We start from the raw sequence: 25,836 nt of genomic DNA, 5'->3' as shown, positions 1-25,836 counted from the left end.
GATACACAGAGATCCATGTACCTCCAGTTACAAACACTGCCCTCAGGCTGACAGTGTGCTAGCTCCCATACGTCTTCCCTGAGTCCTGCAACCACTCTAGCAGGTACTGAAGGACTATCAGCTCCATTTTATAAAGTCAAGGCTCATAGAAGTAAAGGATATATATACCCAAGGTCACAGCCCATAGAGTAGAGGAACAAGGAGTTAAACTAGAGGGCCAGGGAGCTAAAATGACAGTCTTTTCCACCCACTATCTTTCCAAACCTGTTTAATCATAAAATTCACCCAGGAAAGCTGTTTAAAAATAGGAATTCCCAGGCCTCTTTCCTGGAGTGTTTGATTCAGTAGGTCAGGGTAGGACCTGGATCCTGTATTTTTAACAACCACTATCCCCTTCCCCAGGGAGTTTTTATGATCAGGCAAGTTTAGGAAAATATATGCCACCATACTTCCTTTAGGACAGGGTTTTTGAAGCGTAGTTCTATTAACGTTGGTCTAATAACGCTGTGTTGGGGGGACTGTCCTGTGCATTGCAGGACGTTTAGAGCATTCCTGGCCTCCACCCACTAGCAGCACCCCCATCCCCCCAGTATGACAACCAAAAATGTCTCCAGACATTACCACATCACCCCCCAGTTGAGAACCACTACTCTAAGTCTACAAAATGAATCTACAGCCTTTAAATTAAAAAAAAAAAAAAAAACTAAAACTGAGCACTAAACCCTATGTCTTTAACTATGACTTTTAAATTCTTGCTTTTCATAAAGATTCATAATAAGAAAAAAGTTTCCTTTCTAATTCTAATTCTATTTAATTTTTATTAGGACTCGTATTTTCTTTGTCAAAGATCATCCCACTATGTTTCTATTAATAAGTTCAAATAAAAGAGAGCGTAAGAGGTCTTTCAGAGTTTGAAAATATTCTATTATGGTGTGTATCATATATTTTTCATAAAGTATCATTTCAATCCAATTATCCAAAGCTTAGTGTAAAAATATGCTACAGCTGCAGAGTCAAAAACAATTTAAAATAATGAGCCCAGAGGCTATTCTGACTTCTCTAGATCACTAGTCTTCATTAGAATGTGACATACATTTACTTTCTTTTAAAAAGAACTATAATGAAAGTAGTATTTACTAGTTACTAGATAATGCACTGGTCTTTATCTCATTTCTACTTAGCTCAATTATTGCACTGAAAACAAAATAGTTTGGAACAGCAAGATGCATGTCAATCTAAACTTCTGGCTAAGTTTCAACACATCCAACAAACATCAATCTGTTTTTCCTTTAGAATTTTTCTTATTTAATTTCCTAAATTCTGTGAAAAGAGTTACCATAATATTTTGGAACCTGCTTGGAGATATCTAATAATTCCCCAAATCAAATGTAGTTTTTTTTCTTAAAAAGCAGGAAAAGAAGCAGTAGTTCCCCAAAACCATGTATATGAACTTCTGTGATGATGTTGGCTAATCATTGTTAGAGTAAGAAGAAGTGTGACTATAATTTTAAAGGGCCAGAATTCTTACCTACAGTTTACCAAATAGGGACTTGTATTTTATCCATAGTGATATTTTTCTTCACGTAAAATAAAATAAAATTTAACTAAATTCATTCATTTTCTATAACTATTAATAGGGATTTCACTTACCATTGGGTTTTTAAAGAATTCATATTTGGCATAATTTTTTCTAAAGTATAGCTTATTTTCTTCTTCCATTCCCCAGTTAGATAGCACTTCAATCACCAGCTCGTGGTCTTCTATTGTTCTTTCTGTAAAGAATGTTCCAGTGAGCATGTCAACAGATAGATGGATGGATGGATGGATAGAAAGATAGACAGGTAGGTAGACAAATAAACATAGGGACGTATATATCCATACAAATATATAAAATATATTATGTACGTATCTTTATTAAACATAGAAAATTTCAACTCAATTCTGGAATAATCAGATTGATAAAATTTTCATTAATTTTGAATTAGTAATGTTGATTTTTATACCAAAGCAGACTGTAACCCGAAGAGAAAAATGACATAAAATATCACAATGCACTTTTTACTAATTCTCAATCTCCTTTTATTGCTATGTAAATTATAAGTTTGATAACAAAACTGCATTAAGAATATGGGAACGATTCTTTTTCTCCGACTCATCATGGTGCCAAAATTAAAATATTTGCCTCACGGTTGAACAATTCATCCCATTAAGAGCTGAAAAAATTTGACAGGTTCACTATGCGTTTAAGACACATAATCTGGATAGTTGAGAAAAACTAAAATAAATGCTTTAAAAAGAAAATTTTAATGCAAGGACATACAATTTTTTAAGAAACCTGATTTCTTGTGGCACTTTTTACTTTCAAAACTAGTGTTCAGGCAAATGTAGTTTGTATTACCAATGAAGATAATTAGGCAGGGTGGGAAGGCACTTAGGAGGAAAGGCACTTAAATGAAAAAAGCAATGGCAACTTTAAAGAGGTGAACATACCATGCAGATTTCCTATTTTAATAAGAAACTGTGATGTTCATACCGGTACTATTCATAATAGCCCCAAACTGGAAACTACCCAAATGCCTATCAACGTGAGAATGAATATATAAACTGTGTAAAGGACACAATGGAATATATACTACAATAAAACACAACTTCATGGATGAATTCCACAAACATAATACTAAATGAAAGAAGTCAGACACAAAGAGTACATACTACATGATTCCACTTATATAAGTTCAACACAGATACAATAAATCTATGGTGTTAGAAATCAAGATAATAGGGATAGTGGGTGAGTGAGCAGGGGCATGAGGGAACCACTGGGGGTGAGAAATATTCTGTTTTTTAATCTGGGTGTTGGATACTCAGGTAGAAACAATATCTGAGAATTCACCAAGTTGTCCACCTTTGTTCACTTATGTTAAGGTATGTCATACTTCAATAAAAGGTTAAAGAAAAGTGACTGTGAAATTATTAATGCAAAATAAGAAATGGAGAACAGCCAAACAAGAAATATAGAAATCCCCTGCTTTTTTAGGTGCTTCTAGGACCTTTTTGAAAAGTACCTATGTCTCAGAAATTCAACACTCAGGAGTAATCTGTGACCTGCAGCGCCCAAACCCTTGAAAGTAATGTCACACTTAAATAGAAGCTTATTCATCTGAAAGGGAGTTCTTCTAAGAGTGCTGAATGAATATATGAATAAGAATGAGTTGGAGCTAAGTGTGTATCAGCACTCCCAGGTTCTGTTCCTAATTCAGATTGCTCTTTTTCGGTCTCATTGACTAGCTCTGGTAGCTCCTTCTCCCACCTAAGATGCAGTCCTTGGCTGGACTCTTTTTTTCTCTTCTCTCAACTAATTAACTCTCCCCTCTTCAGCCATTATGTCTGTCAAGTTCCCTGAAGTGAAATCTCCAGCTACAGTTGCTTTCACTAGCACTCCAATCCTAACTGCTAGACTTTCCACCACTTCAAACATAATCTGTCTAAAACCAAAGTTCAGTATGGTGGTCCCTCCAAATATTAAACAATTCCAGCAATTCCACTTCTGAGTTCATAACCAAAAGAAGTTAAAGCAGGGACTGGAACAGATACTTGTACATCAATGTCCATTGTAGCATCATTCACAATAGCCAGAAAGTAAAAACATCCTAATGTCCATCAACAAATGAATGGATAAACAAAATGTAGTAAAGACATTCCGTGGAATATTTAGCCTTAAAAAGGAATGAAATTCTGACACATGTTACAACATGGATGAACCTTAAAGATATTATACTGTGTAAAATAAGACAGACACAAAAGAAAAAACATTATATGATTCCATTTACATGAGGTACCTAGAGCAGACAAATTCATAGAGACACAAAGTAGAATGGTGGTTGTCAAGGACCGGGGTGTGGGAAGAATGAGGAGTTATTGTTTAATGGGTTCAGGGTTTCAGTATGAGAAGATAAAAATGTTCTAGAGGTGGATGGGGGTGATGGTTGTACAACAATATAAATATAAATAAATGTACATAATGCCAGTGAGCTTTACCCGTAAAATGAATGAAATGGTAAATTTTATGTTACATGCATTCTACCAAAATTTGTAAAAAATGTAAAAAAATGAAACAAAGTATCTTCCTTTTTCTCTCTCAAACTGCTTTTTCCTAAATTTTCCAACGTCCATTACAACTTTCTCTATGTCCACTCCAATATCCTCCAGTTGTTACCCCAGATATCAGACACTTTGTCCAAGTGTCTCTCACACACCCAACACCCCCCAACCCATTCCCACTATCACCATTCCCATTTAGACCTTCACTTTTTCCTAACTAATCTCCAAACCTCTGTTTTTCTCATTCTTCCAATCCAACCTGGACCCTGATATCACAGGAAACCTCATAAAACATTTGTATCAATGTGACCCCCACTCAAAAACTTGTCCACTTCCTACTTGTTATGAGATAAATCCATATAGTCTGGCAGTTTTAACTTATTCATTCATCTGTCCATTTGACAAATATTTATTGAAGGCCTACCATGTGTCAGACAGTCATTGTGGGGCTTGGAATTTTGTAGTGAACAAGACAGAAGTCATTGCCTCATGGAGCTTCAATTCTAATGGGAAGACAGGGACAATAAATCATGTAAACCTTAAAAGGTGGCAATAAACACTACAGAGAAAAATGGATCAGGGAGGAGGGAAAAAGGAGGGCACAAGGGAAAGGAATCCATTTTGAACATAAGACTACTATGAGCTGACTTACGTTTTCATTGGATCACACTGGATGCTGAGTGGATAACTGATTTCAAAAGGCTTAAGGGTAGAAACAGGAAGACCATCTAGCAGAATATTGCAATTAACAAGGGGAGATGATGTGGCCTGGATGAGAATGGCAGCATGTAAGAAGTAGACAGAATCTGCGTGTATGTATTCTGAAGGTAGAGCCAACAGGATTTGTTGACAAATTGGATGTGGAGTGAAAGAGAGGGGGCAGTGAAGGAAGACACCAAGATTCTTGGCTTAAGCATTTGGAAGGACTACTGCCATTAATGAGCTAAGAAGACTGTAAGAGAAGCAGTTTGCAGGGAGATCCAGCAGTCACCGAGATATCGAGTGGGAAGTTGCATCCCTAACAATCTTTATTATCCTTACTTTTGTTTACTTCTCACACAACCCCAACTGATATTTTCAACCTTATGAAGCATAGGTTCACATTATTAAATATACTATGTGCTACTCACTGTATCTGTATTTATTGCAACCACAGTGGGAGAAAATTGCAAGGTATTAAGCAATATGTCTGCTTATTTGTTTTACCAACCTGTGTTTCACTGTACCCATCACCTATCTCTACCACTAAGGAAACAGCACATGTTCTGCCCTGAAGATAAACTATACAGAGAGGAAAAAATGACAGAGATGCACTTTCTTTACTTTTGAGCTTCAAATTAGACTTTATCCATCTTTGACAAATATGATCACTTGGGGAGAATAATGGCCAGCCAATCCTCCACTGACTCATACAGGGATGCACCCTCTGTCCTCTGGGAAAGGATCTGGAATTAAGGGGTTAGTGGAGGAAAGGGTGGAGTGGAGCCTGAGAGGAGGCTAGATAGTAACTGGATGGTTTAGGTCACAGTGACCCTACATCCTGCCCCTTCTGGAACTAGGACCCTTTCAGGATGAGCAGTTGATGCTAATAAAATCCCAGGTAAGTTTAATGGTGGTGTGTGGTTCAAACCAAAGAGTAGCCTTAGGAGGCTTCTACCCTCAAGTAGAAGCCCTGCATCTAACATGGCGGAAAAGCAATAGCTAAGTGCAATGCTGAGGAAGATGAGTCCATAGCATCCAAGTATGAGGAAAGAGCACTGCAGAACCAAGTTCTCCAGAAGAAGTGTGGAAGGGCTAAAAGAAGACCATGAATTTAGAGGGCTTTATGATACAGGCAATAAGCTTGAGAGAAATAAGAGTTTCTAGAACACGAAGAGAAGAGTTGGATAGAAGTTAGACAAATACCCTTCCTGGGACGTAAATGCCCCACCAGAGTGTTGCAAGAGTGAAACTAGGTCTTAACCTTCAACTGAGTGTATCTTAAACCTGTATGTAACTCATTTATATAACCTGAATTGATTATTTACCCCAACAAGACTATAACAATCCATAAAGCAAGCCAGTAACAGAAGATTAAACTGTCTGCCATTAAGAGGTCAGGAGACTCAGAGTTAGAAATTAATTCAAGTTATAGAAATAAAGGAAGCTACATCTCTGCATATCTCAATCTGAGACCTTTGTCATTACTGTATTTAATTCTTATAGCATCTGAAGTAAGCTGAATATGGCCCCAAAGACATCAGGTCCTAATCTCTGGAATCTAAATGTTACCTTATATGGCAAAGCATTTGCAGATGTCATTAACTGAAAGATATTAAGATGAGGAGATTATCCAGGATTACAAAGGTTGGCCCTAAATCCAAACACAAGTATGCTTTTAGGAGACAGAAGGAGATCCGACAGAGAAATAAGAGGAAAGGGCAATGTGACCAGAGGCAGAGACTCAAATGATGTGACCACAAGCCAAGGAATAATGGCAGCCACCAGAAGCTGAAAGAGGAAAGGAACAGCCTCCCCATAAAGCCCCTGGAAGGAGTGTGGCCCTGCCAACACCTTGATTTCAGCCCAGTGAAATTAATTTTGGGCTTCTCACCTCCAGAACTGTTAAAAGATGACATTTCTATTGGTTTAAGCTAGCAGTAATTTGTTACAGCAGCCTTAGGAAACTAAGAGGATAACCTAAAGAGCAAATTCTATTTCCATTTTACAGATAGCAAACGTCTCAGGGTTTGAATGCCTGCCACATGTCTGACCCCAAGTCTCTGCTCCTTCCTCTGCACAGCACTGCCTCTGCCTTCACTACAGTTCCCACTGGAAGGGCATCCTCTGTGTATATCCTACTCATTCTTTCTGTATCAGCTCAAATCTCTTCCACATTCCTCAGTTCTCAAAATTTGATTGCCTCAAATTCTTTTATCTTGAAATGTGTTCGATAACTATTTGCTAATTAATTGAAAACAAACCACCACATTTTGAGTGTAAGGGGAAAGAATTTAACAGGCAATATTTCAAATTATTATCAATCTTAACCTCACATGAAAGTAACATAAATCATTTGAATTTGGATTACATCAAAAAAGAAAATAAAACAAAGAATGGAAAAACCAAGCTGCATTTGAACAGCTATGACAAATGTGTCACAAAAAAACTAGTGTAATATGTGTAGTCACAAAAAAAGCAGCAGTCTAGTTGGGGTTTTGTTGGCTACACACAAATAAAGCCCAGCGTACCAATCTACAATGAAAAAATAAGGGATACAATATTTGCAGAAAATTTCATAGAACTATAACACCGAATATTTCAATAATGCAATTACTAGCATCATGAAAATAGCCTGGTAATCTTAAGCAGAAAAATGTCTTCAAATAAAGCTGGCTAAAACCAGAGTAAGTGGGAAAGCAAAAGACATATTTCCCATTCCTTCAAAGAAGATTTCTGGCACTCTTCTATTGAAAACTCAGAAAACATGTAAAAATCAAAATCCAGAGGATCAAATGCAGCTACAGGTTTTCACCTCTTATACTCATCTCGTAATGGAGATACAACTTACTTATTATAGAATCTGGCTTTTGAAAATATTAAATAATTTTTTTACGTTTATATATCACCATCCCCATTTAGATGTTCTGTCATAAATACCATCCCCCAACCAAGTCTCATTATGTTAAAGGATTAATGCTACAATAACCCAAAGAGAGACTGGTTCAAGATGGCAGAGTACAAGGATGTGCTCTCACTCCCTCTCGAGAGAGCACCGGAATCACAACTAACTGCTGAACAATCATCGACAGGAAGACACTGGAACTCACCAAAAAAGATACCCCACATCCAAAGACAAAGGAGAAGCCACAATGAGATGGGAGGAGGGGCGCAATCACAATAAAATCAAATCCCGTAACTGCTGGGTGGTGACTCACAAACTGGAGAGCACTTATACCACAGAAGTCCACCCACTGGAGTGAAGGTTCTGAGCCCCATGTCAGGCTTCCCAACCTGGGGATCCGGCAACAGGAGGAGGAATTCCTAGAGAATCAGACTCTGAAGGCTAGCGGGATTTGATTGCAGGACTTCGACAGGACTGGGGGAAACAGAGACTCCACTCTTGGAGGGCACACACAAAGTAGTGTGCACGTCGGGACCCAGGGGAAAGAGCAGTGACCCAACAGGAGAGTGAACCAAACCTACCAGCTAGTGTTGGAGGGTCTCCTGTAGAAGCAGGGGTGGCTGTGTCTCACCGTGGGGACAAGGACACTTGCAGCAGAAGTTCTGGGAAGTACTCCTTGGCGTGAGCCCTCCCAGAGTCCGCCATTAGCCCCTCCAAAGATCCCAGGTAGGCTCCAGTGTTGGGTCGCCTCAGGCCAAACAAACAAAAGGGAGGGAACCCAGCCCCACCCATCAGCAGACAAGCAGATTAAAATTTTAGTGAGCTCTGCCCACCAGGGCAACAGCCAGCTCTACCCACCACCATCAGGAAACCGGCACAAGCCTCTTACATATAGCCTCATCCACCAGAGGGCAGACAGCAGAAGGAAGAAGAACTACAATCCTGCAGCCTGTGGAACAAAAACCACATTCACAGAAAGACAGACAACATGAAAAGGCAGAGGGCTATGTACCAGATGAAGGAACAAGATACAACACCAGAAAAACAACTAAATGAAGTGGAGATAGGCAACTTTCCAGAAAAAGAATTAAGAATAATGATAGTGAAGATGATCCAGGACCTCAGAAAAAGAATGGAGCCAAAGATCAAGAAGATGCAAGAAATGTTTAACAAAGACCTAGAAGAACTAAAGAACAAACAAACAGAGATGAACAATACAATAACTGAAAAGAAAAATACACTAGAAGGAATCAACGCAGAATAACTGAGGCAGAAGAATGGATAAGTGACCTGGAAGACAGAATGGTGGAATTCACTGCTGCGGAACAGAATAAAGAAAAAAGAATGAAAAGAAATAAAGACAGCCTAAGAGACCTCTGGGGCAACATTAAACACACCAATATTCGCACAACAGGGGTCCCAGAAGGAGAAGAGAGAGAGAAAGGACCCAAGAAAATATTTGAAGAGATTATAGTCGAAAACTTCCCTAACATGGGAAAGGAAATAGCCACCCAAGTCCAGGAAGCACAGAGAGTCCCATACAGGATAAACCCAAGGAGAAACATGCCAAGACACATAGTAATAAAACTGCCAAAAATTAAAGACAAAGAAAAATTATTGAAAGCAGCAAGGGAAAAATGACAAATAACATACAAGGGAACTCCCATAAGGTTACCAGCTGATTTCTCAGCAGAAACTCTGCAACCCAGAAGGGAGTGGCATGACATATTTAAAGTGATGAAAGGGAAGAGCCTACAACCAAGATTACTTTACCCAGCAACGATCTCGTTCAGACACGATGGAGAAATCAAAAGCTTTACAGACAAGCAAAAGCTAAGAGAATTCAGCACCACCAAACCAGCTCTACAACAAATGCTACAGGAACTTCTCTAAGTGGGAAACACAAGAGAAAAAAAGGACCTACAAAAACAAACCCAAAACAATTAAGAAAATGGTCATAGGAACATACATATCGATAATTACCTTAAACGTGAATGAATTAAATGCTCCAACCAAAAGTCACAGGCTTGCTGAATGGATACAAAAACAAGACCCATATATATGCTGTCTACAAGAAACCCACTTCAGATCGAGGGACACATACAGACTGAAAGTGAGGGGATGGAAAAAGATATTCCATGCAAATGGAAATCAAAAGAAAGCTGGAGTAGTAATACTCATATCAGATAAAATAGACTTTTAATGTTACAAGAGACAAGGAAGGACACTACATAATGATCAAGGGATCAATCCAAGACAGAGATATAACAATTATAAACATATATGCACCCAGCATGGGAGCACCTCAATACATAAGGCAACTGCGAACAGGTATAAAAGAGGAAATCGACAGTAACGCAATAATAGTGGAGGATTTTAACACCTCACTTACACCAATGGACAGATCATCCAAACAGAAAATTACTAAGGAAACACAAGCTGTAAATGACACAATAGACCAGATAGATTTAATTGATATTTTTAGGACATTCCATGCAAAAACAGAAGATTACACTTTCTTCTCAAGTGTGCATGGAACATTCTCCAGTACAGATCACATCTTGGGTCACAAATCAAGCTCAGTAAATTTAAGAAAACTGAAATCATATCAAGCATCTTTTCTGACCACAACGCTATGAGATTAGAAATCAATTACAGGGAAAAAAACGTAAAAAACACAAACACACAGAGGCTAGACAGTACTTTACTAAATAACCAAGAGATCACTGAACAAATCAAAGAGGAAATCAAAAAATACCTAGAGACAAATGACAATGAAAACACGATGATCCAAAACCTATGTGGAGCAACAAAAGCAGTTCTAAGAGGAAAGTTTATGGCAATACAAGCCTACCTCAAGAAACAAGAAAAATCTCAAACAATCTAACCTTACACCTAAAGCAACTAGAGAAAGAAGAACAAACAAAACCCAAAGGTAGTAGAAGGAAAGAAATCATAAAGATCAGAGAGGAAATAAATGAAATAGAAACAAAGAAAACAATAGCAAAGATAAATAAAACTAAAAGCTGGTTCTTTGAGAAGATAATCAAAATCGATAAACCATTAGCCAGACTCATCAAGAAAAAGAGGGAGAGAACTCAAATCAATAAAATTAGAAATGAACAAGAAGTTACAACAGACACAGCAAAAATACAAAGCATTCTAAGAGACTACTACAAGAAAGTCTATGCCAATAAAATGGACAACCTGGAAGAAATGGACGAATTCTTAGAAAGGTATAACCTTCCAAGACTGGACCAGGAATAGAAAATATGAACAGACCAATCACGATTAATGAAATTGAAACTGTGATTAAAAATCTTCCAACAAACAAAAGTCCAGGACAGATGACTTCACAGGTGAATTCTATGAAACATTTAGAGAAGAACTAATACCAATCCTTCTCAAACTCTTCCAAAAAATTGCAGAGGAAGGACACTCCCAAACTCATTCTATAGGCCACCATCACCCTGATACCAAAACCAGACAAAGATACAACAAAAAAAGAAAATTACAGACCAATATCACTGATGAATATACATGCAAAAATCCTTAACAAAATACTAGCAAACAGAATCCAACAACCCATTAAAAGGATCATTGGGCTTCCCTGGTGGTGCAGTGGTTGAGAGTCTGCCTGCCGATGCAGGGGACACGGGTTCGTGCCCTGGTCCGGGAAGATCCCACATGCCGCGGAGCGGCTGGGCCCGTGAGCCATGGCTGCTGAGCCTGCGCATCCAGAGCCTGTGCTCCGCAATGGGAGAGGCCACAACAGTGAGAGGCCCGCGTACTGAAAAAAAAAAAAAAAAGGATCATCCACCATGATCAAGTGGGATTTATCCCAGGGATACAAGGATTCTTCAGTATATGCAAATCAATCAATGTGATACACCATATTAACAAATTGAAGAATAAAAACCATATGATCATCTCAATAGATGCAGAAAAAGCTTTTGACAAAATTCAACACCCATTTATGATAAAAACTCTCCAGAAAGTGGGCATAGAGGGAACCTACCTCAACATAATAAAGGCCATATACGACAAACCCACAGCAAACAGCATTCTCAATGGTGAAAAACTGAAAGCATTTCCTCTAAGATCAGGAACGAGACAAGGATGTCCACTCTCGCCACTATTATTCAACATAGTTTTGGAAGTCCTAGCCATGGCAATCAGAGAATAAAAAGAAATAAAAGGAATACAAATGGAAAAGAAGAAGTAAAACCGTCACTGTTTGCAGATGACACGATACTATACATAGAGAATCCTAAAGATGCCACCAGAAAACTTACTAGAACTAATCAATGAATATGGTAAGGTTGCAGGCTACAAAATTAATGCACAGAAATCTCTTTCATTCCTATACACTAATGATGAAAAACCTGAAAGAGAAATTAAGGAAACACGCCCATTTACCACTGCAACAAAAAGAATAAAATACCTAGGAATAAACCTACCTAAGGAGACAAAAGACATGTATGCAGAAAACTATAAGACACTGTTGAAAGAAGTTAAAGATGATACAACAGATGGAGAGATATACCATGTTCTTGGATTGGAAGAATCAATATTGTGAAAATGACTATATTACCCAAAGCAATCTACAGATTCAATGCAATCCCTATCAAATTACCAATGGCATTTTTTACAGAACTAGAACAAAAAATCTTAAAATTTGTATGGAGACACAAAAGACCCCGAATAGCCAAAGCAGTCTTGAGGGAAAAAAATGGAGCTGGAGGAATCAGACTCCCTGACTTCAGAGTATACTACAAAGCTACAGTAATCAAGACACTATGGTACTGGCACAAAAACAGAAATATAGATCAAAGGAACAGGATAGAAAGCCCAGAGATAAACCCACACACCTATGGTCAACTAATCTATGACAAAGGAGGCAAGGATATACAATGGAGAAAAGACAGTCTCTTCAATAAGTGGTGCTGGGAAAATTGGACAGGTACATGTAAAAGAATGAAATTAGAACAATCCCTAACACCATACACAAAAATAAACTCAAAATGGATTAGAGACCTAAATGTAAGACCGGACACTATAAAACTCTGAGAGGAAAACATAGGAAGAACACTCTTTGATCCATCTCCTAGAGTAATGGAAATAAAAACAAAAATAAACAAATGGGACCTAATGAAACTTCAAAGTTTTGCAAAGCAAAGGAAACTACAAACAAGATGAAAAGGCAACTCTCAGAATGGGAGAAAATATCTGCAAGTGAATCGACTGACAAAGGATTAATCTCCAAAATATATAAACAGCTCATGCAGCTCAATATCAAAGAAAACAAACCATCCAATCCAAAAATGGGCAGAAGACCTAAATAGACATTTCTCCAAAAAAGACATACAGGTGGCCAAGAAGCACATGAAAAGCTGCTCAACATCACTAGTTATTAGAGAAATGCAAATCAAAACTACAATGAGGTATCAGCTCACACCAGTTAGAGTGGGCATCAACAGAAAATCTACGAACAAAAAATGCTGGAGAGGATGTGGAGAAAAGGGAACCCTCTTGCACTGTTGATGGGAATGTAAATTGATACAGCCACTACAGAGAACAGTATGGAGGTTCCTTAAAAAACTAAAAACAGAATTACCATATGAGCCAACAATCCCACTAATGGGCATATACCCAGAGAAAACCATAATTCAAAAAGACACATGCACCCCAATGTTCACTGCAGCACTATTTACAACAGCCAGGTTATGGAAGCAACCTAAATGCCTATCGACAGACGAATGGATAAAGGAGATGTGGTACATATATACAATGGAATATTACTCAGCCATAAAAAGAAACGAAATTGAGTTATTTGTTCTGAGGTGGATGGACCTAGAGACTGTTATACAGAGTGAAGTAAGTCAGAAAGAGAAAAACAAATATTGTATATTAATGCATATATGTGGAACCTAGAAAAATGGTACAGATGAATTGGTTTGCAGGGCAGAAATTGAGACACAGATGTAGAAAACAAATATATGGACACCAAGGTGCGGAAAGTGGCAGGTGGTGGTGGTGGTTTGATGAATTGGGAGATTGGGATTGACATGTATACTCTAATATGTATAAAATGGATAACTAATAAGAACCTGCTCTATAAAAAGATAAATAAAATAAAATTTAAAAATAAATAAAGAACCCTAAGAAGCCTGATTATCAGCTAATCACATCTTACAGAAAATTTGTGGTTTTTTAAAAATTAGCTTATTTATTTATTTATTTTTGGCTGCATTGGGTCTTCGTTGCTGCACGCAGGCTTTCTCTAGTTGCAGTGAGTGGGGGCTACTCCTCATTGCGGTGCGCGGGCTCCTCATTGTGGTGGCTTCTCTTTGTTGCGGAGCACGGGCTCTAGGCGCACGGGCTTCAGTAGTTGTGGCTCACGGGCTCTAGAGCACAGGCTCTGTAGTTGTGGCGCATGGGCTTAGTTGTTCCGTGGCATGTGGGATCTTCCCAGACTAGGGCTCGAACCCGTGTCCCCTGCATTGGCAGGCAGATTCTTAACCACTGCGCCACCAGGGAATTCCCAAAATTTGTGTTTTTTTAAAGTGCAGATATTGAACTAAATACAGACCTTAACAGGGAGAAAGTTCAACAAGAGGATATAAGATGCCTAGATGGATTACTTTGAGAGGAAAAGAAAAATGCTTAAAAGGGAGGTGAAAAGTGGCTGAAGACCAGCTTTGTTTTGCCAAGGACTAAGCGTAGTATAAGACATCATCACCAACACCCAAGAAAGGAAAAACAAAACAAAACAAAACCCTTGTCTAGATGGCTTCCCATAACTTTCTCTTGACTCTTCCTCTATAGCCCCATTCTAAAACCAAGCAGACTTTAACCAACTCAGTAATTCTACTAAGTAACTTATATTTTTTAATTATCAAAAAAAATTATTAATTCTATATTTAGGGGCTTTTTGCTGTAATGTTTGAAAAAACAATATTAGGAGCTGTCACCCAGAATGAACTCAGAGACTTTTTGAGCTACCATTTGAGAAATGACCCCTGGTAAAATTCAAATAAATTCAACGTGATTTTTCTTTAAAAAACCTTACTTTTAAAACTTCATAAATTCATCTAAAATACTATATTAAGATGTATTATTAAAATTTAACAGATACAAGTCTATTTAAAAAGCTTTCTGAAGAATTTTTCAGGGATTGTAAAGTGAATTATTACAATGATCAAATATCACTCTTACGTAGGTAGAAAAATAGGAGAGAAGCTGTCTTAAGTCACTTCAAGACAGCAACCAAAACGGAGGAAAAAAAGAAAAAAAGCCTTCAAAAAGAGTGAAAAAAAAGCTTTCTTAAAACAACAACGAAAGCTTCATATCACTTTAAGTTTTATTTTTGTTTCTGATAGATCAGTGAAGTCTTACATTAATAGAATGAAATACTACCGAACAGTGATAACTACACATAATTCTGTTTTCTATTTAATTTTCACAAAACTTTTTCTTTTAAAAAAAAAATAGAAGAGAGAAGTTTCTTCTGAAACTGTTGATTTAACTTCAAAGTCTTTTAAAAAACCTCAATCCTCCCAGAATGGAAAGTGTTCACCTGTGACCTTCTACCTGGATTTCTTCACTGAATCTACTGAAAGTACAGCGTGAGGATCAAATAGAAACTGGAGTCCCTACTCTTCTCATCACTTGATAAGAGAAGAAACAAAAGTGGCTTTTAGCTCTAATTCACCCAGAAAACAATTCTTTGTATACCTTTGTTACAGGAAACTCCAGGAGACAAATGGTCCTTGTACTTCTCTGTGCTAGGTAGAAACTACATACATTTTGTCAATCTTATTTTCAGATAAAAATGAACAGCCTCTGACCAAGCAAAACAAAAACTGGAGAAGCAAAGAATAAAGCAAGGCTCAATTTCTAAAAGTTTCCTTAACCTAAGAAAACTACTTAATACCAGCAAGATTCCCTGGAAAATTGCCACTGCCAGATTCAGCTTCCCAAGTGCAATAATAGGAAAATCTTGACATGAAAGCTGATGGGTATAAAGGCCTTGTGGATCATTCTTCAACAGAGTGAAACAGTCCTCATATTAACTCAGACTCAATGATCACAACTTGTATTCATAGAAAGCCTTATTTTTCCACAAAATGTTTGCATATATATTATCTCAAGCTGACTGTTAATACCTGAAGAGCTTAGAAACAGCTTCTATGAATTCTAAGTTATCCAATGAACGCTTTAAGGACTCAGAGTAAATTTCCATCTGGGCATGGCATGTGATTTCTTTGGCTTCTTTTTCAAGTCTCTTCCTTCTATGTACTTTGTAATCCATCCTTTGAACTACCTGATATAACAACTTACAGTTTAGTATACCTTAGTTCAAAAGCCATTTATTTGTCCTAGACCCTGGGTTACAAAGATGTACATATACAGAGAGTTCCATTGCTTATGGAATTATAGACTAGTTTTAATAGTATGATCACTATTAAGACAGTTGCAGAAAATGTTATAGCAGTATAGAAGATGGGTACTTGATCTAACTTGGGGCTTCAGGAAGTTGTCTGAACTAAGTCTTTAAAAATCTCTTAATAAGTTTTAAAAATTGTGTTTATTTCTTTTTTTCCCCTGATTACTAAAATAATACATTTCCATTATAGAAAATTTGAAAAACACAGCCGACAATCACAGTCCATCTTTAAAACTGTCAGTCAGGAATAAGCACTTTACATTATTGTCTTTTTCTTTGGGACTACGTGAGTTTATGTGTATATATTTTTCACAGCATTTAGAAAACACTGTACACATATAAACATATATACAATGTTTCCTAAATGCTGTGAAAAATATATACTTTATTCAATCACTGTTACAATCTTACGTTTGTCCACATCAGTTTTCAAAGGAAAAGCTCCAAAAACATGATTAAAAGCAGCATAACTTACATCCTATTAATATACTGTAATTTATAACATTCCCCTATTATAATAGCATTAGGTTTTATTTTTCTCATTAATTGATACTGTAAATAATCCTGCTTGAACAGCCTTAAATCTGTTTCTTATCCAGATTTGCTTGCTCTCCACACCCACCTATAGTGTGTACTTGTGGGAGCCTCACCTCCCAGGACACAATTTACCTCTATCACTCCTAGTGCTTCCTGCACCACTCTTTTTTGGGGGGGTGGGGTTGGGGGGAGGTTGTAATTTCCTAATGGATGTATGAGAAAAGGTAGTGCCAGCAAGTATGCCAATTGCCTCAAAAAACAACTAGCTTCTGAGCAGCCAAAGTCTGTACCCAGGCATATGAGAGGGGCAGGTGCTCTCAAATGGAAAGGGTGACTCTACTTCGTAAGACTGAGCATGGGATGCCTCCAACTGCTCTTCTATCTCTCCTCTCCCCAGACCGTGGCGCTAGGTTAGCTGTCAGTCAGCTTGAACAGCTGAGGGGTTCCATCTTTGTTTTCATAGGAATTTTTAGGAAATGGCTAGCAGTTATTATACAGTTATACTTTATTGCTATTTTTAACTAACATTCCGAGTAAGCCTTGGAAGATGCATAGCAGTTAACCAGGTAAAGATGGGTGAGAAAGGGCTTCCTGAGAATCTTAACAGCATGAGCAAGGAACCCAAGGAGTAGAAATGCAGGCGACTACAGGCAGTTCTCTAATGTATAAACTTAAAGGAGGGAGGTGCAAGACACAAGGCTTGAGGTAGGAAGGGTAGTCAGGTCACAGGTACTACAAGGCCTGCAAAGGACCTTGGACCCTAAGGCAAGGTGAATCAAGGTCTGCACTCAGATGAATAACTTTGGTATGACCAGAGGCAAGAGGAAGGACCAACTGTAAGGCTAAAGGAATTGCTGAGAAGAGAGATGATGAGAGCTGAACTCAGGCTATGAGAATACTGAAAAGGAAAAATCAGCTGGACCACAAGGCAGATTTAGTTATGAGCACTCTTCGCTGGCTTCACATTTCCCATCTCCAGCCTTAGTGTGCTACCAGAGCACATGTCGCCTTAACCCTCAGATCCGGGCTACATAAGTCTCGATAGAGAAGGAAGCACACATGTCCTAAGGGTTTCACAATTATTTCCGCTGGTGACGAGGGTGGTCACAACTCTGATGGCTGGTAGGTTCCAAACGGCACAGAAAGTACAACTACATATCAGTATCAGTGCCAGACAACAGAAAAAACACTTCTGTTTCTTTTGCAAAGAAGAAAAGAGTGAAGGAGCAGCTTCAAAGCAGGCGGTTGCTGTGCATTGCTTCAGTCTTAAAGAGATCATGTGGGTATAGCTGCACATATAAAAATGGTTTCATTAAAAGCCTGCAGTCATTCATTTTGCTTATTAAAGCCACTCCACAATGATACTCACAATAGAAATCTCAGCGGTCCCTAGCAATGACACTAAAATACAATTAATTCCACTTCCCGAGGAATCTATACGTATGCGCTTGAGGTATTGTGTTAATTGCCGCTGCTTCATACCATGGCTTCAATTAGGAATCAAAATGGGAGCAAAGCAAACATGGATCCCATTAAGTTCCAGAAGACTTAAAACTGAAGTTTCCCCCCACCCACCCACCATCCTCTTACAATAATTGTAAAGGCAGGGGACTCCATCTGGGGAACTATAGTGACATCCAGTGGCTGTGAAGTAAAACACACCAGTTACAAAACGGGTTGTTACATCATTAGAGAAGGGGAAATATTTGGTGATATACTGGTATTTTAAATCCAATGTCTATAAAGCTGTATGTAGTACTAGAAACTCATAATAACACGACCCAAAATCAGGCAAATCAGCAATTTGTAACAAAATCAGGATATTTAGCTGCCTTCCATGATTTACTCTACCTATGAAAATTCTTGGTAGCATATATTAAGAACTATGGACAGAGGATATGAAATATTGATATCATATTCAAAGCTCCAAATGTCATATTACCATTCACAATGTATATAAATTCAACAACAGCCCATTTCCAAAGTGATCCTCTTCTCAGCCAAGATAAATAGCTGGCTCTGCTATAAAGTGGACCAGGCTGGCTCAGTTTGATTCCAATAATTTCAGTACTACCTAGGTTTGTCTGAAAATGTTCTTGAGGTTTCAGAATTTAAATTTGTATTTATAGCATGCGTGAGAGATGCAGACGGAAAGTGAGAGAGACAAACCAACCACAGAATCCCGAAAACACTGGCCTGACCTAGTGAAGTGAGGAAATAACAAACTTTCTTCCACAGAAAATGCATACACTTGAGAATCTGACAGGTACCTAGATTTGTGCAAGGCTGACTCTGGGCCAGGTACTTTTTATCACCGATTCTTTGTATTCTTATGTGTAAAATGGAGATGAAATAAATGTACATTGCGGGGTTGCTATGAGGCTAAATATTGAGAGTGTCTATCAAGATGAATGTGAAACCTCTAAGTAGGGGCCCTGCACACATAAGATGCACGTTAATAGTAGCTATCATACATATGCATTCATATTAAAAATACCAATAAAATTGGAGGGTTTTTTGCCACACAAAGTGTCATTCTGAAAACAGACTTTGAATTCCATAACCATATTTTGAATGTCATGTGCTCCCCCTTCTGACTTTAGTAATTTGTGGTGTGTTTTAATGGATCACACACAACAGTAGCACATCTATTAACCACATAACATGTCTCTGAAACTTTCCTAAGCTTATCTGGGATATTAAAGTGAACTAGAGGCAGAAAACTCCCCACTCTCATCTATCTCCTAAGTCACAATATTCTTGCCTACAAGGCTTCAGGATCTCACAAACACTAAGCCTTGTACATGTGCAGACCATGACATGAAGATGGTACAATGTGGCATGCGCGACTGGCAGAAATGAGAGATGGGCAAGGATCAAGCCCGGAAGCCACAGATAATTTGATGTAAAAGCAAAAGGAAGTTGCTTAGCCTCCAAATGGTCAAAACTTGCGTTCGGGTCTTCTTAGTAGTAGACTTTAAAACTAAGTCAGACCATACTGCTCTCTGACGAAGAGACCTACAGTTACTTTTTCCCTCACTCAGTGTAAAAGTCCAGTCCCCTCCATGGCCTGGGAGACCCTGCATGAGCTGGCTCTGCGGTAGCTCTGTGCAGTCCCTTTCCATTACTTTCCACCTTACTGACTCCCTAAGTCCTGTTTCCTGAACACAAGCACATTGCCATGTCCAGGCCTTCCCATTTGCTGTTCCCTCCTTCTAGAACAATCTTCTATTTAAGTACAAGACCTGCCCTGTCTGCTTCAGACCTCTACTCAAACATCACACTGTCAGGGACACCTTCCCTGATCTACTTAAAGTGCATCTCCCAACCAGCCCCAGACTCCCTATCCCTTTCCCGGCCTTCCTTTTCTCCCCAGTGCTAATCACCACCTAAAAGATTGCACATTTTAGTCATGTATCTCTTGTCTTTCTCTTCCCACTAGAATGCAAACTCATGAGGGCATTGCTTTTTGTCTATTGTGTTCATACTGTACCCCCGGGATCCACACACAAAACAGGCTTGGTGCAAAATAGTCAACAGATATTTGTTAAACTATTGGAGGAAAGCAACAGGGAAAGGCAGGGGGAGTTAGTTCCTAGCTTTTGTGGAATCTGTAAGGTGGAAAGGAAAAAAAAAAAAAAAAACTAAAAATAATCAGTATTTTTTAAAGATGCACACATATATAAAAGAAGGTAATCTACACAAGTGAACTCATAGGCTAGAGATTATGTTAAAATAGAGAAACTAAAGAAAGTTATCTCAGCATTGTGAAATAATGGATAGTATTGTTTAATTCCTGACATCTTTATTTCTGTTATTTACAGTGAGCTGAATTATTTTTGTATTAAAAATATTTTTTTAAAATAATAGACCACCTCTTCACTTTTAGAATTCTATTCATTGAAAACTCATCATTTTAATCAAAGAGAGGTCAAGAATGTCTCCTGAACAACATGCAGAGCTCACTAGCTGGTCACCAAAGTTTTGGAAATGATTTGTCCTTTGGTTCTTTACGTCATCACCACTAAAAGAAGATTTGCGGTTGAATATGTCAGTGCTTCATTCTATTGACAAAGGGCATCGGCAGCTGCACAGCATATTTAAGGGGCAGAAACACCCCACTCTAGTTCTTTTAGTTCATTTTAATATGCAAATAGCAAAGATGTTCCTGAATACTACTCTTAGGTTGAATAGCTCCTACAAGAGTATTTATAAGCTACACACACACAAATAAAATTCAGAGACACACTGGTTTTACATTTGATGCTGAGGAAGACCACAGCATCCTAAGAGTTGTTATTCTCTTGTTATATTGTTAAAGAAGTAGAAGAAAGAAAAGGAATAAAAACTGTTTCTCAAGAGTTTAGTTGGATATTCATTAACTCTTATCATCTAACATCTCAGTGTATCCTTACAGAAATAAAGCAGCAGATTTTTTTTAAAAAGGAATGGAAGGTGGCAAATCTAATATACATTAGTATTTGGGTAGCATTAGTGTCTGCAATTTTTCTACTGTATAAAGTTTTTATCTGAGTAAAAACAAAGAGAAAAAAAAGAACACAAAAAAAGCTCTGGAACTAAATTTCCTTCTCATAAGCTTTGGTCTAATGCATGGTTAATGAAGCTATGAGACAATATTCTCACATCTTTGATTTTATTTCAGCAGTTTCCAGAAAATACAGTAATGGAGAAATATATTTCTATTCAATGCCTAAAAGTTTAAATTTAGCATGTAGCTCAAATTAATTCTCAACGTCCCATTTTAAGCTTCTACATTAAAAGACTTGCACAAATCTTTTTATTCCTCACATGACTTGCCGCGGTCTCTTGTGAAAACTGCTTCTTGATTTATAAAGTAGATTTTATTACTGAACTTCAAGCTCTTTGTTAGGGATAAATTGTAGTGACTATAACTGCAAAAGATGTTTAATGACTTTTAAACTCTCTCTAAAAGAAAAATTTAAGAGTATAGAATACTGTAATTATATATTATACTAATTGAGAGCTATATTTCTAGAAGCATAAGCAAACAAAATAGTTTGGAATTACGGCAGGTATCTGATGAGAGTTAACACCATATTTCTGAGAGTAATGATCATGAATAGAAGTTAAATTAGTTACAAATGGCAATGAAGAAAATATATGTTGAACTTTCTCTGCCCTACGAGGGTGAGACAGCAAGTCACACAGACCAGTTTAGCATACCTTCAGAATTCAAGTTTTCTTGGAAGGTACATGCTCAGCTGTGGAGATCAGCTGACATGTTGTAGCTCATCAACTATCAAACAGGGGGTGGGAGGGTGGGTTGAGGTTCAGAATGCCTGTGGAGACTGTCGAACTATCCAAACTTCTTTTCCACAGGCTTCCCTCTGTCCTCTTCCTCAGGTCCTGACATATCCTTGGACAGCAGTCTTCAAATTGGAAGTACTATAGACACTTCCTGAATGGTTCAGGGAATGCAAGGGACTTTAAATGAACCATTTTCCAGAATCTTTTAAAAACGGATCCTCCTAAGAACATACCTTTTCTGCCAACATCATCCTTACTGCATTTCATAAGACAAAGGCAAACTTCTCATCCGAACTGAACCTTACTTTGGTACGCTGCTCTGAGGTGTAAACTCTCTATGTATCAAACGAAGGAAAATTTTTATATATTGGTAGCTAGCTATGCAAGAAAGTGAATGACTCTCATGCCTAGGTATAAAATTCTCAATTCTTTAAACAAATTGAAGGGACAAATTGTCCTGTCATTGACAACTTATTTAAAATAATTTTGAATAAGTTGTTTATTACTAAAAGTTGTTTGACTTACAATGCAAAGAAGTTGATGGTAGGCTAAATAATAGCCCCCTAAAGATACCTACATCTTAATCCCTGAAACCTGTGACTGTTACCTTACATGGTAAAAAAATAAAAACAAAACAAAACTTTGCAGGTGTCATTGATTTAGGGATCTTGAAATGAAGTGATTATCCTGGATTATTCTGGATAAAGCCTAAATGCTACTATCTTCTAAGAGAGAGGTAGAGGGAGACTGCACACAGACAGAAGAGAACACAGTGTGACCATGGAGGTAGAGATTAGAGTGATGCAGCCATAGCCAAGGCATGCCAGCAGCCACAAGGAGCTAGAAGAGGCAGGAAATAGATTCTCTCCTTGAACCTGCAGAGGAAGCTCATCCCTGAAGATACCTTGATTTTTATCCATTGATACTGATTTCAGACTTCTGGCCTCCAGAAATGTAACGGAATAAACTTTGGTTGTTTTAAGCCACTGAGATTATGCTAATTTGTTACAGCAGCCAAGGGAAACTAATACAAAATTCAAAGAATCAAATGGCACTGCCATAACAAACTCCTTCCTTTCTCATCTACCTATTATGGGGACATGTTTTTTAACAGCAGTATTTGTAAAAATAAGAAAGGGGAGACAAAATTGTCACCAAATTCTGTCCCACACTAGCAGAAGAATGAAAATTCTTTATAACTTATTAAAAGATATGAGGGGAAAAGCCTCTACAGTTCACAATACAGAGATATATTTCCAACTGCAAATAAATACGATTATTTTTTATGTTTATGACTTTAAAATGTGAAGGATTACTCATTCTTCAAGAAAAATTTAGGGTGTACAGTCCCATAAAGAGAACTACCACTGTGGATATTTCCCATGTCTGCACTACAATCAATTCAAAAAGTAGTCCAGGGCTTCCCTGGTGGCGCAGTGGTTGAGAATCTGCCTGCCGATGCAGGGGACACGGGTTCGAGCCCTGGTCCGGGAAGATCCCACATGCCGCAGAGCGGCTAGACCCATGAGCTACAACTACTGAGCCTGCGCGCCTGGAGCCTGTGCTCTGCAACGAGAGACGCCGCAACAGTGAGAGGCCCGCGCACCGCGATGAAGAGTGGCCCCCGCTTGCCACAACTAGAGAAAGCCCTTGCACAGAAACGAAGACCCAACACAGCCAAATATAAATAAATAAAAAAATTTATTTTTTAAAAAAAGTAGTCCAAATAACAGCATATTTTACTGACCTCTCAAAAAATGTTAATTGTGCTACTAAAGGTTATTATGAGATGTATCTTCCCATCAGTTTAGACTCTATGGTTTAGCTCCCAAATTTCCACACATCATTTTTTAAACCATGAAGGGTGGTAAATTTTTAATATTTCTATTCTTATTTCCATTTTGTGCTACTTTATTTTTCTCTCAACTACCAACCCAAAAATAAAAAACAAAGAAAAGGACTATTCATAATTGTCCTCTATTTTTCTACAAGTGAAGAAAACCTTTGCCATATGATCAAACTATAAGGGACAGAAAAGCAATGGTATGACTATGATTTTGTATCCTTACCTAGACCTATGTGAGGCAGGTGCTCAAAAAGGGTCCAGCTGTGGTCATCAATGTAATGATTCTTCAGGATCAACAGCTGGCAAACATCTCGGGCAGTTATGTCACTGGGTACCTCTAAAGCCCTGCTGGTTTCATCTTCACTGTATACTTTAATTACCTGTGTAGGTAGAAATTTAAAAATGAGCTAAAATAGTCTATTAAAAATATCATTCTAGTAAGTCATCAAACTTATCAGTTGAGCTAATTACAAATTCCTTATACAGTTTGTTTTACATCTAATTTTCTTATACATGGAGTAAATGTTGCCCATCCAAGACTTGTTTATAATATGTGTCAAAGTCACTCTGTCTGACAACTTCCAAACTCTTCTCTTCAGTGTCTAAACTGGAGGCCATTCAATGACCATTCAATGTCATTTCCCACCACTCTGATCTACTAAAAAGCTACATATCTCTTATCAATATTTTAAATTTTCCACTCCATATTTAAATCTGTAAACAATCCAAGTAACATGGGTGATTTGTTCCCAGATATACATGTTGTAACAGCAGTAAATAGAATATAAAGATTTCTCTATTTCAGGTTATAGAAATTTTGGCAAAGACTGGCTAGATGTTCACCAAATCCTTTTTCTTTTCTCCCTTGCAATTAGTTGTGTCCATGGGATTGAGTTTTAGTCAATGAGATGTAAGCACATGCAGTGTTGCACCTCCAGACCTAATCCATAAAAATTTCCCATATACTGTCATCCATTCTCTTACGCCAGCCTCTCACTGAATGGAAATGATGACAAAGACCTAAAGAGGAGAGCAGAGCCATGGGACAGAAGGAGGCTTTGTCTCTGAATGACCACATGGAAGGTGCCCAACTAGGAATGCCCACATGTAACTTTGACATGAGCAAGAAATAAACTTTTAGTCTGTTAACTCACTGTGATTCTTTATCTATTACAGCAGCTAATGTCACCCCAAATCATACAGAAGTAGAGAGTTACATACAACACTCCCCTCAACATTTACCAAGTTATGCTATGTGCTAGAATTTCCACTACTAACTGTGATATGTCATATATAAATTAAATTAATTATAATAAGTTAAATACCTATGAAAATAGTATAGTAAGATCAACACACACAGAAGTAGGAAATTGTAAGAAAATTCAATATAAGAAATACACCTTATAAAAATATAGACATTTAAACATTTTTAGTAATTCAAACAAATGAAAATTAAAATGATGTGTCAATTCTCTATCGATTATTTTTCTAATTATGTGTAATGACAGTGGAATGAAATAGTTGCTCTCTTACAATGACAGGAGTGATATAAATTGGTAAAACTATTTTGTACACCTGTTGGAAAGTATTTATCAAAAGCATTAAAAGGTCCATTCCTTTGACTCAGTAATTTCCCTTAGGCAAACCATCTCAATAAATCTGTCATAAATGTGGAAAATAGCTTTAGGCATAGACTTACCCAGCAAAGCATTATGTATAATTCTATCAACCTAAATATACAACAACAAAAGAATGGTAAACTATAGTACTTTCACAAAATGGAATATTATAAGGTACTTAAAAATGTTATTCAAGGAAATAATATAAGAACTTTAAAAAAAATTCCTAAGTAAAATGAGATCACGACACCAAAGTATAAGTTACGCAGGAGAGTGCAGGCTTATTTGTTGGACTGGCAACCAGGCACCTATCCCTCTTCTAAGAGCATTCTGATTGTCTTTTAGAGACCCACTCCCTCCCTCACCATTAGTCATTGTGATTCTGGCAGCT

General features: G+C 37.7%; 1 protein-coding gene across 4 annotated transcripts in view; it reads right to left on the bottom strand.

Annotated features, from left to right (window-relative positions):
- GRB14 (growth factor receptor bound protein 14) overlaps window positions 1-25,836 on the bottom strand; it is a 125,306-nt gene that overhangs the window by 25,169 nt on the left and 74,301 nt on the right. For all 4 annotated transcript variants that reach the window (XM_029225876.1, XM_029225878.1, XM_029225879.1 and 1 more), the window contains 2 exons: window positions 24,050-24,206; window positions 1,651-1,772 (listed from right to left, as the gene is read on the bottom strand). In XM_029225876.1, the coding sequence (XP_029081709.1) occupies window positions 1,651-1,772; window positions 24,050-24,206 (279 nt within the window). The remainder of the gene's footprint in view (window positions 1-1,650; window positions 1,773-24,049; window positions 24,207-25,836) is intronic.

The sequence above is a fragment of the Monodon monoceros genome, unplaced genomic scaffold, assembly GCF_005190385.1.
Source record: "Monodon monoceros isolate NGI ecotype Baffin Bay Population unplaced genomic scaffold, NGI_Narwhal_1 Super_Scaffold_16, whole genome shotgun sequence".
NCBI lineage: Eukaryota > Metazoa > Chordata > Mammalia > Artiodactyla > Monodontidae > Monodon > Monodon monoceros.
Note: the sequence above shows the minus strand (reverse complement) of the source record. Positions and strands in the feature narration are given on the sequence as shown.